At 42.6% G+C, this 12681-nt stretch overlaps 1 protein-coding gene across 1 annotated transcript in view; it reads right to left on the bottom strand.

Moving 5' to 3' along the window:
- Positions 1–12349, bottom strand: part of AKAP11 (A-kinase anchoring protein 11) — a 42164-nt gene extending 29815 nt beyond the window's left edge. Inside the window, exons 1-2 of the mRNA XM_084275082.1 lie at positions 12236–12349; positions 6678–6785 (exon numbers count right to left, since the gene is read on the bottom strand). Coding sequence (XP_084131208.1) covers positions 6678–6737 — 60 coding nt within the window. The 5' untranslated portion in view covers positions 6738–6785; positions 12236–12349. The remainder of the gene's footprint in view (positions 1–6677; positions 6786–12235) is intronic.
- Between the last annotated feature and the right edge of the window lie 332 nt (positions 12350–12681).

The raw sequence follows: 12681 nt of genomic DNA, 5'->3' as shown, positions 1-12681 counted from the left end.
AATCACCAGGTCTGAAATTGAAATTCGCTTCAGGACATGGAACTAAAACAGGTAAATTGTTTTCTTCATGCAATACTTTTATTACAAAAGAAGTTGACTATTCTGCATGTAAACAAAACAAACCAAAAAAAAAAAGGGGGGAGGAAAAAAAAGTGAGAACATGCAGATTTGGGAAAAAAATAAAATGAAACAGAAAAATCTAAAAAGAAATCCAAGCACCATCTATTCATTGCATCAAAGTCTGTATATGGAACTTTTCCATCAGCTTTTCCTTAAAAAGAATGAAAAGCAAATTTAGGCAAGAAAAGTAATGGAGGTAGCTTCAAAAGTCAGAGGAGAACAAACACACACACACACCCTCCAAGAAAATTCAGGCATTGTTCTTTCTCATTCCTTGAAGAAAATGAAACAACTGTAACTTAATCCCATGCAAATAGTTCTTGTAACATTTCTTCTATTTACACTTATGATGACATACACGCAAGCACCAACAGATGGCTAAAAAAGGCTTAAGAATCTAAGACTTTCTTCCAGTGTAACAAAGCATGCCTGAACAAAGAATTATTGTCACTGGTATCTAAAATCAAAGAAAACAAAACAGAAAAAATCGGTTCACTCAGCTTTTAAAGAGGACAACATCCTCTCTCACTTGCTTCAGGAAGTTAGTAACCTCTTTTATTTAAAAATTGCCATCTTCTCTAGCAAGTCATAAGGTTAAGAAAAAAATAAGATCATGATATAGTTATAAATTGTTAATCAAGCTATTTATTCTCTACATGATTGCCCTGTTAAAAAAGAAGCGAAAAACAAGTGTGTCCAACTTATGGAAAGTTATTTCAAATTTGCATAGCTTCTCACACAACAGTAGAAGCCCTAGATAGCTATATTTAGTCAGAGAATGGTTTATGTTTCTGATACTCCCACAGCAAAAACAATCCCTTCATGGTAAAAAGCGATCTTACATATCACAGTTAAGCCTCAAAAAATATCCCCCCACACCCCATCCTGTAGAAAAATCAGTATCAACTACTACTGCATGGGGAGCCCAATTATTACAGCATGGCCAGCATCACCATGCTTGTCTCATGGCAATACAAGTTTAGAAAGACATTTCTAGAATGCATAGACAACAGCAAAATAGAAACTTCAGGTTCCTCAAAAGCAGTCAAAGCAGTCATTTTTATGGAGAAGTAACAGCTGAACTAGTTGCATTTATTTCACAGGACCTGATAATTGCCTTAAATGCATTTTAACGAACCACTCATTTTCACTTTCATCTATTCTCTTGTCCCCACATATTAAATTGCAATTTACCTCTACACTTAAGTAATATATCTTTGTACTTTCCAAAGTATATTGACAGCATCTTCCTCCAGTTCTCTGGATCTTACAGATTTACAGGTGGCTGCAATACAAATACTGCACAAAGACCCTCCCCCGGTAATTCCCCCATTCACTAAGGACTTTTGTATGAGATGAAGCCAAGCAAGCATGATGAAATGCCTCATTTTCAGCTTCTACAATAAGTTCAGTCACAGCACTCAAAACAGCAATTAAAAAGAAAAAAGTCATATATTGTGACGGCCTAATTTTCTGCAGAACAACAGCGATCCAGTTTGAGAAGAGCTTATCACTGTTCTCAGCAGTTAGGTTTTCTAAGGCTACAACTTGTACATACCTTACTTAAAAGCAAGTAACTTTTCCCAATGTAACATTCAGAACGAAAAGGCAGGATGGGTAAGTACGAGTGTAGTGTTAGAATCATAGAATGCATAAGGTTGGGAAGGGACCTTTAAAGGCCATCTAGTCCAAGCCCCCTGCAGTAAGCAGGGACATCTTCACTAGATCAGGTCCCTCAGTGCTTCAAGTCTGACCTTGAATGCCCCCAGGGATGGGGCCTCCACTACATCTCTGGGCAATTCAGGGTCCTGCCTACACTTCTCAAGCAGCTGCTCTAGTTGAATTGAATGAAAAGTAATGATTTTGGCAAATAAAAACTTGCAGTGGGAGAAGAAGAAAGGTGCAACAACTGGAAAAAATATCTCCTGTAGGTCTGGAAGAACCAGCATAAAAGACTGCATACATAGGTCCAGTGACACAGCATAACTAAAGAAATAAAATAACCATATATTTAAGATGGAGAAAATTATGCATGTTTTTAAGATTGTATTAGCAAATAAGAGAGTTCAAAACATGGAAAGAATGAAGATATAGAAATTAACAGGCACAATACAGACACAATACAGATGAGAAATGATCTCATCTGCCAGGACTTCCAGAGATTGTTTACACTGAAACATATGAAGATTTAAAAAAAAAACCAGAAAAAGAGTTTACTAAAACGAACTGCTTCTGGAAAAGAGGAATTTGACTTAACGGAGTTAGCAAAGGGGTTCTTTTGAGGATACAATATATGTAGGTCAGTAACATAGTAACCAAATGCCTCAAAAAATACCTTGAGGCTGAAGCCCGTCATCATCATCAATAAATTTACTAAGGAAGAAAGAAAAGTAAATATGCAGATGGCATTTATGAGAATTCAAAGTAAGCAGTTAAGAAGACGACTACCATATCCTGGAGGAAGTACTTGTTCAAGGTGAATGCATTTTAAAATGCAACCGTATGAAGTACAAAGTTAAGTCCTTGAAAACAAAAAGCAAGCTTCAAAATAGAACTGAGAATTCACAGGCTGGGAAATAACAGACCCGACTTGACTTCTTGACTGTGCTATAGCAATGAACAGTCAATATGATACAGCACTGAAAATAGCAAACGTGACCCTACTACGCATCCTTCAGTGACAGGACTGGCATCAGGGTCACTGAGAAGGACACCCTGTGTAATTGCACACACAGTATCATCCACGTGTAAAAAGAAGATTAACTCACAACAAGCACAGAAAGTAGGACTATGAAGGATAATCACTGAAATGCAGAGGCTTTCATACAAAAGCAGACTAAAGCCTTCGTTTACAGAGTTTCACAAAAAAACAAGGCTAACAGAGGACAGATCAACTGCTAAAACATCACAAGGGTGAACATCAGCAAACAAGAACAAAAAAAGCTGCAGAATAACAACATCCATGAACAAACAGGTATAAATCTGCTGTTGAATTCAGAGCCTGCTAAGTTGTACTAGGTGAAAAACACAAATACCCTCGTGTGTGTAGAGGAAGACAGACCTGAGCAATGAAAATCTTTGTCATGCCTCTAGCTCAAGTGGATGAACAAGGAGCTCCTGGGCAATCCCACAAGAAGGAAGGCTACCGAGTGTGGAAGCAAGGACAGGTAGCCTGGGAAGAGCACAGGGAAACTGTCCAAGCAGCAAGAGATCAGGTTAGGAAAGCTAAAGCCCTGATAGAATTACATCTGACTAGGGACATCAAGGACAAGATAAGCTTCTATAGGTATGTCAGTGATAAAAGGAAGACTAGACAAAATGTGGGCACCCTTCAGAAGGAAACAGGAGACGTGGTTACCCAGGACAAGAAAAAGGCGGAGGTACTCCATGAAGTTTTGTCTGACTTCACCATCAAGGGCTCCAGCTACACCACCCAAGCTGCAGAAAGCAAAGACAGGGACTGGGACAATAAAAAAAACACCCACTGTAGGAAGATCATGTTCAAGAACATCTAAGGAACCTGAAGGTGGGACCTGATGAGATGCACCTGTAGTTCCTGAGGGAACTGGTGGATGAAGTGGCTAAGACATACTCCATCATATTCATGAAGTCACAGCAGTCCAGTGAAGTTCCCACCAACTGCAGGAGGAGGAACATGACCCCCATTTTTAAAAAGAGAAAAAAGAAAGACACAGGGAACTACAGTCAGTCTCACCCCTGTGCCTGGAAAGATCACGGAGCAGATCCTCCTGGAAACTATGCTCAGGGACATGGGAAATAAGGAGGTGATTTGTGACAGCCAAGATGGTGTCACTAAATGCAAATCATGCCCAACAAATTTGGTGGCATTCTATGATAAGGTTACAGCATTAGTGGATAAGGGAAGAGCACATGCTGGTCACACTCAGAGTGTCAATGCCTCAATATCTAAGTGACAATCAGTGACAAGTGGTGTTCCTCAGGGATCACTGATACTGGGACCAGCATGGCTCAACATCTTTGCCAGCAACATGTACAGTGGGATCAAGTGCACCCTCATAAAGTGTGTCAAGGAAACCCAGCTGTGTGATGTGATCAACAAACTGGAGAGAAGGGATGCCATCCAGAGACCTCAACAGGCTTAAGAGGTGGGCACATGTGAACTGCACAAAGTTCAAAAAGGCCCAATGCAAGGTCCTGCACATGGGTTAGTGCGTTCCCAAGCACAACTACAGGCTGGGTGGAGAATGGGTCGAAGGCAGCCCTGTGGAAATGGACTTGGGAGTGCTGGCGGATGAGAAACTCAACATAACTTAGCAATGTGCACTTGCAGCCCAGAAAACAAACCATACCCAAGGCTGCATCAAAAACAGTGTGACCAGCAGGTCAAGAGAGGCGATTTTGCCCTTCTACTCTGACCTCCTGAGACTCCACCTGGAGTACTGCTTCCAACTCTGGGGTCCCCAGTAAAAGAAAGGATTGGAGCAGTTGGTGAGAGTCCAGAGGAAGGCCACAAAGATGATCTGAGGGCTAGAGTACCTCTCCTATTAAGACACGCTGAGAGACATTGTTCATCTTGGAGAAAAGACCACCAATACCTGGAGGGGGCCTACAGGAAAGATAGGGAGGGCCTGTTTACAAGGGCAAGTAGTCTTAGTACAAGGGATAATGGCTTAAATTGAAGGAAGACAGATTAAGATTAGACATTAAGATGAAACTCCTTACTGTGAGAGTAAGGCTGCCCAGAGAAGCTGTGGCTGTCCCCTCCCTGGCAGTGTTCAAGGTCGGGTTGGATGGGGCTTTGGGCAACTAGGTTTAGTGGAGGGTGTCTCCGCCCCTGGTGGGGGGTTGGAACTAAATGACCTTTAAGGCCCTTTCCAATTCAAACCAGTCTGTGATTCTATGATAAAGTAAAAATGGAAACTGAGGCTTTAAACACACATACCACAATCGTGCACTGATTTTCAAGAGACAGTACTGCAACAGTTCCTGTTAAGTATTACAAAAAGGACACGAATCAGACCTCAAACTGTGTATCAATAGAAGATGAAACAGTGTGATTCTGACCACCTCCTGCCTGGTTCTGTGACAAAGAACCAAAGTTCCACATTATAATCTAAGTAGCCACTGTTGAGGGCAACATCAAGAGGTGGCAGCCACAGATCAAAACATTGGAGCCTGGCTGTATGAAAATATAGAATTCTGCAAGACACCAGAGATGACATCAAATCACACCAAACATCAAATTCATATTCCTAGAACCACACAGACCAGAATGTTCAATGGCAACTATTCCACTGAGCTAGTATTTTAGGCAACCATTAGAATGATCACTGCCATTAAGACCTGAGCCTCTGAAAACCTGGGCAGGGGGGTAGAGACATTGATCTGTTTGGTTTTTAAATTGAAGACAAAAAGCTAATAAAGGGCAGACCAAAAATGTCTGCTAAAATCCACTTAGTGTTCAGGTTAAGAATGCAAAATTACTTAACTGTAACCCTATTCTGCTGGAAATTTCTCATAAACCAATAAAAGAAAAGGGTTTTTACTATGTGTCTTAAAGGGAAAGAATATCACACCCATAAATACAAACTACTTGAAGTATAGTAGTTAACATTACACATCAGGACCTGGAACACCTGACTACCTGCCTGACAGTCCTGTAACATTTACCTTAGCCTTCAAGCAGTTTCTACAAGATCTATACCACAAACACTGTTTTCTTAACAAAAATCTGCTTGTGGAATAAAATAATGTAATTTTCATGTAATAAGATACTTCCTTGCTGATTTTCTCTTAAGTATTGCACACGCTTATAAGAATTAATTAGTAACCAGGGAAGACCTAGAAAAATACTCATCTGTCTTCAGATTATGATTGGATAAATAAATTTGTCCCTTCAGGATAAATTGCACCTTTCACTTGAGTAAGTGCTTATAGAAGTTGCAAGAAAATGTGAGGAAAAGCATTTATGTTGTCAAAGATAAAGTATAAATACTGTTTAAAAAAACCAACACACTAGTATCTTTCAAAAGTGCTAAACATTTTATTTTTCACCAAAACAGTTCCTAGAAGTACACGTAAACACAAGGATAATCCAGTCACAAAACCAAGATCTAAGATAAAGCTCTCAGGGTACAATCCTAACACAGACTTCACGGAACAGTTTTCGATGAATACTACAGATTTATGTTTTAATTTATTACATACAAACTTGATAAATCTGTGCCAAGCACAGAAATTCTACTCCAATAAACAAGGCAGAACTTAGTAAATACATCATGATTTCATCCTATCATGTTAAAACAAAAGGCAAAGACGAAAGGCAAAAGAATGCACGCTTTTAAATTACTGTCTCCCAGTTACTATGCTAAATATACCAAAGTAAAGGCCATTTCTCCTTGCAATGTTAGACAAACTAAATTAAAACATACATAAAAAAACCCCAAAAAACTAAACCCAAACTCATCCAAAAAAACCCCACACCCAACCAAATCTACCAGTTCCCTTGATTCACTATGAAACTGCTGTAATAAAGATTGAAAAGCTCTGAAATATTTTTTAATACAGATAATTACCTTTTTCACAGATATTCTTGGCTTCATTCGATTGCCCTGAGCTCTGGCATACATGTCCATGGTTTTACCAATTTCAGAATTTGATGAAAGAAGTCAGTTCAAAAACACCTACAAAACACAATTATACTTCACTACTATGGATTTCCCCATTTAGTTTGTATACATTTTCAAAATTCAAGTAGACAAGACAAGAAGCAATAATCACAATTAGAAAGCATTTTGAAACCAAGAAAGGTTAAACACCACATTGCTGCCTTTGAAAGAGTACTGCCCCTAAGGATTTTTAAAAGGATGCATGAAACGGAAAACACACACCTCACAGTTCCAACAGTATTTAACTAAATTTCAATGCTTCATTGGGTGGGGAGGGGGGACTGAGGAGGAACATTACATGAACTACTATTTCACTGTCACTGATACTCTGTTTAACAGCAGCTTCCAGTACCATACAATGCACTGGAACTACCCTTCAACAATCTCCTGAGTAAAATGTGCTAATTAGCCACTCAACCAACCAGCCTTTTATTTCTCTCAACTGTAAGTACTACAGACACACACATGTGACTCCTGTTTAGGCTAACATCTATCAACAATCTTGTTCTCTGGCACTGCTCTGGGCAATCCTGTCTCTGCTAGCAAAACACAGGCCAACAAAGATGCATTTACCAGCACTCCTACTTCACCAAACTAGGTCAGAAGAGTTTCTGCTCGTGTCAGCTACACTGACTGGTCTTAAGTCTAATTCTATCAAGAACAATAGCAACAAAAAAAAGCTTTTTTCCAGTTTCCCTGTTTACAGAGAAGCAATTAAAAGAAACAGAATAATTTATTTGTTTTATTCATCTCTACATCCTCATAAAAAGGCAACAAACACATCGTATTAAGACAGAAAGCAAGTGCTGGGCTTCAAAGTTCTACACAAGTTTTAGTACTTCATGTTTTCCCACGGCCACACAATTTAGTCAGGAAAAAGAACTCCTAGACTATCCACGATAAATCAGGTAAGGAGCAAATATACATAAAAAAATGACTGAAAAATAAAGAATTTAAAAAAATCCACCAAGACTGCAGGTCTCCTTTGCACAACTGACCAGCTTGGTTTCCTCAATCTCATCTCAAGTACATATTTAACTTTTATATGGCAAAGAAATCTTTTTGTGGGCTTGTTCTTGAATATGTATAATTTAAATGGGCAGTGGCATCAAGTAATTGTGATCTTCATCTTCTCCCCACCCCCCCAGCACCTATATAAGTAAAACCTGCTCAAGGATACAATAGGAAGAAATTATTAGGTACATCTATTCACATTCCACCTTGATTTCTGGTTTCCTTCATGAAGATGAACTTGCTATAATCTTAGCAAAAGAGTTGTACTTATGTAAATGACCTGGAACATTCTAATATCTGGAGCACAGCATCTCTTTCACTGCATGCCTGAAGTTTACAAAATTAATACAATAACAAAAATCAGCTAGGTACATGTTACACCGATTATGTGACTTCTATATAAATAAAAAAGATACAAATACAAAGCTCAATTTGTGTGGATGCAAGATTAAAAAAGACCCAACCACACAACAATGCTTCTGTAGAGACTCTTGTCTTTAAAAAACAAAAAGGGGAAAAAAACCCACCTCACTTGTCCCTATCGCTCTATCTTAAATGGCTAATCCACCTGTTAATCTTGTCGTATCAGGGAAATACTCTTAGAAAAGTCATCTATAGGAAAAGCTGGTTTCTCATGCAGCATCAACTGAATTACTTGAGCTCCACATTTGTGGACTGATCACTTAGTGCAGCAAAAGCCCAGCATAGCAAAGCCATGGAGATGACTTTATAACCACGTTGGGTCCCACAGTATTTACTCAGGTACAGTAGGTGACAGTTAACACTGCCTTCAGGCAGCACACTAAGTATTCCGCAGCAGCATCAGCTAATAAAATCCGGAGACCTGGGCACCAACACAGAGCAACCTGAGGTGTCACCTCCCTCATGAAATCAAGTCTTGTAAATCACAGTACAAAGACTGTGCTGGACAGAAGCTGTACTGTTTTATCAACGTAACACCCTAACAATTTTGTCTTGCCTGCATCCTGTCCACCAGTACTTGAATTATACAGGTTCTCCCCACCATCTATAGCATCTCAGCTCTCTATCATCTGTTTCAGAGAAATCTGAAGGGTCCCACTTGTCCAACAATGCAGCAAAACCTGAAAGTGCTCATATTAATCTGTAACATTTTTATCTGTTTTCATAAAAGCAACTGTCCAATCACCTGAGAAGTATCAAAACTTTAAAACTGGAAAGGAAGTGAAAGCACTGACAAACAAAACAGCCTGGAAATAATTCATTCCTTGTGTGAATAAAACCTGCTGTTTTAAATGATTTTTACTTCTGCTTATTGTATTTGATTATTAAATTTAATTTCATGCTACTGCAAACTAAAAAACAAGGGGGGAATAAATGGCAGAATTATCAAATATAAGGGAGCTGGATTTTCCTATTACTGTATAACTATCAGAAGACGCAAAAAACCCCCAAACAATACTCATGAGAATAAACTGATAAATACCCACACTAAGTTCAACCATCTCTAACTTTCTAGCAAATTGGACCGCCTTAAATCCATTTTTCACGTGACATGTGAAAAACACCTTTGGCATCAGACCATGTAATAAGCACTGAGCTTTTCCAGTGAACAGAAGCAAGGAGCAAAACTAAATAGTGAAATCCGCTCAAAGGAACCCAGCATGAATTTTGCCATGCATTTAATCTTTTTCTATAAATTCATGCTATGCCTATAGTTATTAGAAGTCAGTGTGTATTGACAATCATTAGCAGGCAAGAAAATGTATCTTCAGTCTGCAGAACAAATGTGCTGAGAAAGTATCTTAAATACCTATACAGGCACATGCATACCCGTGCACAACCATGTTAAATGCATGTAAGGACAAGAGGAATTGGAACCGTGTAGGCAATAGATTTGAAGTATATGTAACATGTTCTTATTAAATTATATTTCCAATACAAGATTCTAGCTGAGGACAGCAAGTACATCTGTGGTTACGTTTCAAGAAAGTATTTTTGCTGTAGTACTGCTGAAAGAGAAGGGACATCTTTCTTTTCAAGCAAAAATGGTTTGAACACAATGACCTGAAGCAGCCAAAAGAACTTTGATGGTGATTTACAAAAGCCAGGTCTAGTCAACTGCTGAACTGTGAAAGATTAGATCACATTGTAAAATACCTTAAAAGCAATATTGCACCCTTCTGCAATGTTAGCAAAACAGCTATTGAAAAACAAATGGAACAAACTTACACAGAGAAGCAGCTAGAATGGGCTAATAGATCCTGTTCCTAGTTCTCATTTCTCATGATTTACCACTTTCACTAACTGGGTTGGCAGTTTTGAAAAATGCTACTGAAAAATTCTATTTTATGAAGTGACAAGTTATCTTTACCACAGCCACATACACACTAATAAAAGGGCAAGGGAAACACTGGTCTGTTGGTCAGCACTAATGACAGTTATGAAAGATTAATTTTCTTTCCCTTGTTTAGTTCTGGTTTTACATGGTGTTTTTGTTACACAGGGGCATGACATGAATACCAAGCTTCACCAGTTTCAACAGAATTTGGATTCTCTCTGTGTACATCTTTGCTAAACCTCATTGCCCCCACCCTACCCCCAGCCCTGTCTCTGCTTTCTCAAATGCAGCTTGAGAAAAAAAATTACTACTTGCCAGAAACATCCACTAGTCTAGACTTTTGTGCAATTAAGCTTCTGTACTTTATTTTTGTTGTGTATTTTGTACATAATACAACTAAACCACCAATTAAGCGGGGGTGTGTGTGTGCACATTATTTTCTAAGCAGTAGCACTTCCTCATACTGTATTACTTCCCCTTTAGAGAGGACTGCACCAGAAAATAAGTTTGCTTAGGAGTTGCTTTTTTGGAAGTATCATACCAAATTATTAACAGAAAGAGGACGTAAACTAATCTATTAGATTTATACCTATTATTTTTTCACACCAAGTAAGACTTTCCCCCACTATACTTCTGCCAACAGAATCCCAGAAGGATAACAAGTTACAAAGCATGAGCCAAAATGGCATAATTCAATTACCATGCCTCAATAAATTCATCTTTCCTGCAGCTCAAGAAACTCACCTGGACAAATGGGGCCAACAGTATTTTAAAATAATTAATTTCTCAAGAATTAATTGGCAGTATTGGCAGTACCTATAGCTGAAAGGTAACTCTACGTGTCTGGAATTATCTTCCAAGTACAGAGCGCCTTGAGGCTCTTCCTAAGCGTAACATGGGTAAGTTACGCATATTGTGTTAGCATTGATTTTAGTACCATTGACCTTTTCCGGATACAACAGAACTTTTTCGTTTTTCCTTTCCCCTCCCTATCTCACTCTGGCAACATCTCAGGGCTTCATTAGGCTGTAATACAGGATCCACAGTTCATAACTCTTCCCGTCCCCCGCCTTTGGATACTGGCGGAATGCAGAGAGAGATGCTTCAGTGATCATGAAGCGAGCCCCTCAAATGAGCCAAGACCTTAAAACGAACAATCCTCGCCGTTCCTTCTCCCTCCGGGGAGGAGAGGAACCGGGAAGAGGACAGGGAGAGGGAGAGAAGGAGGGAGGGAGGGAGAGAAGGAGGGAGGGAGGGAAGGAGGGAGGGAGGGAGGGAGGGAAGGAGGGAGGGAGGGAGAGAAGGAGGGAGGGAGGGAGGGAGAGAAGGAGGGAGGGAGGGAAGGAGGGGGAGGAGGCGCTTTTAAAAAGCGAAATGTTAAGAATGGAGTAAACTTATTTAACCCGCGTGCATCAGCCACGAGCCAAACAGTGCGCGAGGCTGCGACGCCGACCCTATTTACCCTCCGTGCATCAACCACAACGCCACAAGCACGAGTCCGTCTCCAGCCGAGACTGCACACAATGCCCGCCGAGGGGGCCAACGGACTCCCCCACCGAGGCGCTCCACCGGCAGGCCTTGGGCGCAGGCCGCCACGCCATCAAGGGGCACCCCGGCAGGGAAAGAGGGACGTTGAGAGCGCTACTCCCCCCCCCCCGCCCCCCACTCCAATCCCCTGCCGATCCCGGGCCAAATCTCTGCGCTACCCCCCCCCTCCGACCCCGTCCCCGCCGCCGTGCTGCGGCTCAAGGGCGCCCGATACACACAGCGCGGCCCCCGCCCCTCACCGGCGCCCTCCCCTCAGGTGTATGCGCGCCGCCGCGGAGGACCCGCCGGGCCCGCGAGGAGATGCGCTGCCCCAGGCCACACGGAGCCCGCTGGGGTGGCGCCAGCAGCGCCTCCTCCCCGCGGGGAAGGGCGGCGGCGGAGGAGGATGCTCTGCCCCTCCTCCACTCCCCCCAGGGAGCGGGCCACCTGTGGGAGCCAGCCCCGCCTGACAGGCCGGGAGGCTGCGCCCCGCCCTCAGCGCCGTACCCCCGCCCTGCCCGGGGACGGAAGCGGCGGGCCCCTCGCCTCCCGCAGCAGGACAGCGGGAGATGGTTGAGGGGGGGGAAGAGCGGGCGGCCCGTACCTGACTGACTCCTCGGCACCCGCAGCCATTTCACCGTCAAGAGCGACGGAGCGAGCACCCAGCCCCGCCACCCCCGTCACGGCCGCGGCGCTGCGCCCCCTCGGCGGCCCGGCCCGGCCCCGCCCCGCCGCCTCTCGCCCCGCCCCCGCCGCGCGCCTCCGCTCTCGCGACGCTTCTCACCAGCCCCACCCCTCCGCAGCCTCGCGCGCCTCCAGAGGCGGGAGGGCGTCGCACGGCGGGTGCCGCGGCGCCCCCATTGGTGGGGACGGGAGGCCGCCCCGGAAGGGCGGGGGTCGGGCGGCGGGGCACAGTCAGTCTCCGCTCTCGGTGGCGGCTGTGGGCGCTCGGGCTGTGTCTGGCTGTTACGGCCGTTATTCGGTCCCCTTTACTCCCTTGCCAGAAACGAAGCCCGGTTTATCCCCTGGCCGTGACAGGGACCGCCTGCC

This window comes from Gallinula chloropus (assembly GCF_964237585.1).
Source record: "Gallinula chloropus genome assembly, chromosome: 1".
Classification (NCBI taxonomy): domain Eukaryota; kingdom Metazoa; phylum Chordata; class Aves; order Gruiformes; family Rallidae; genus Gallinula; species Gallinula chloropus.
Note: the sequence above shows the minus strand (reverse complement) of the source record. Positions and strands in the feature narration are given on the sequence as shown.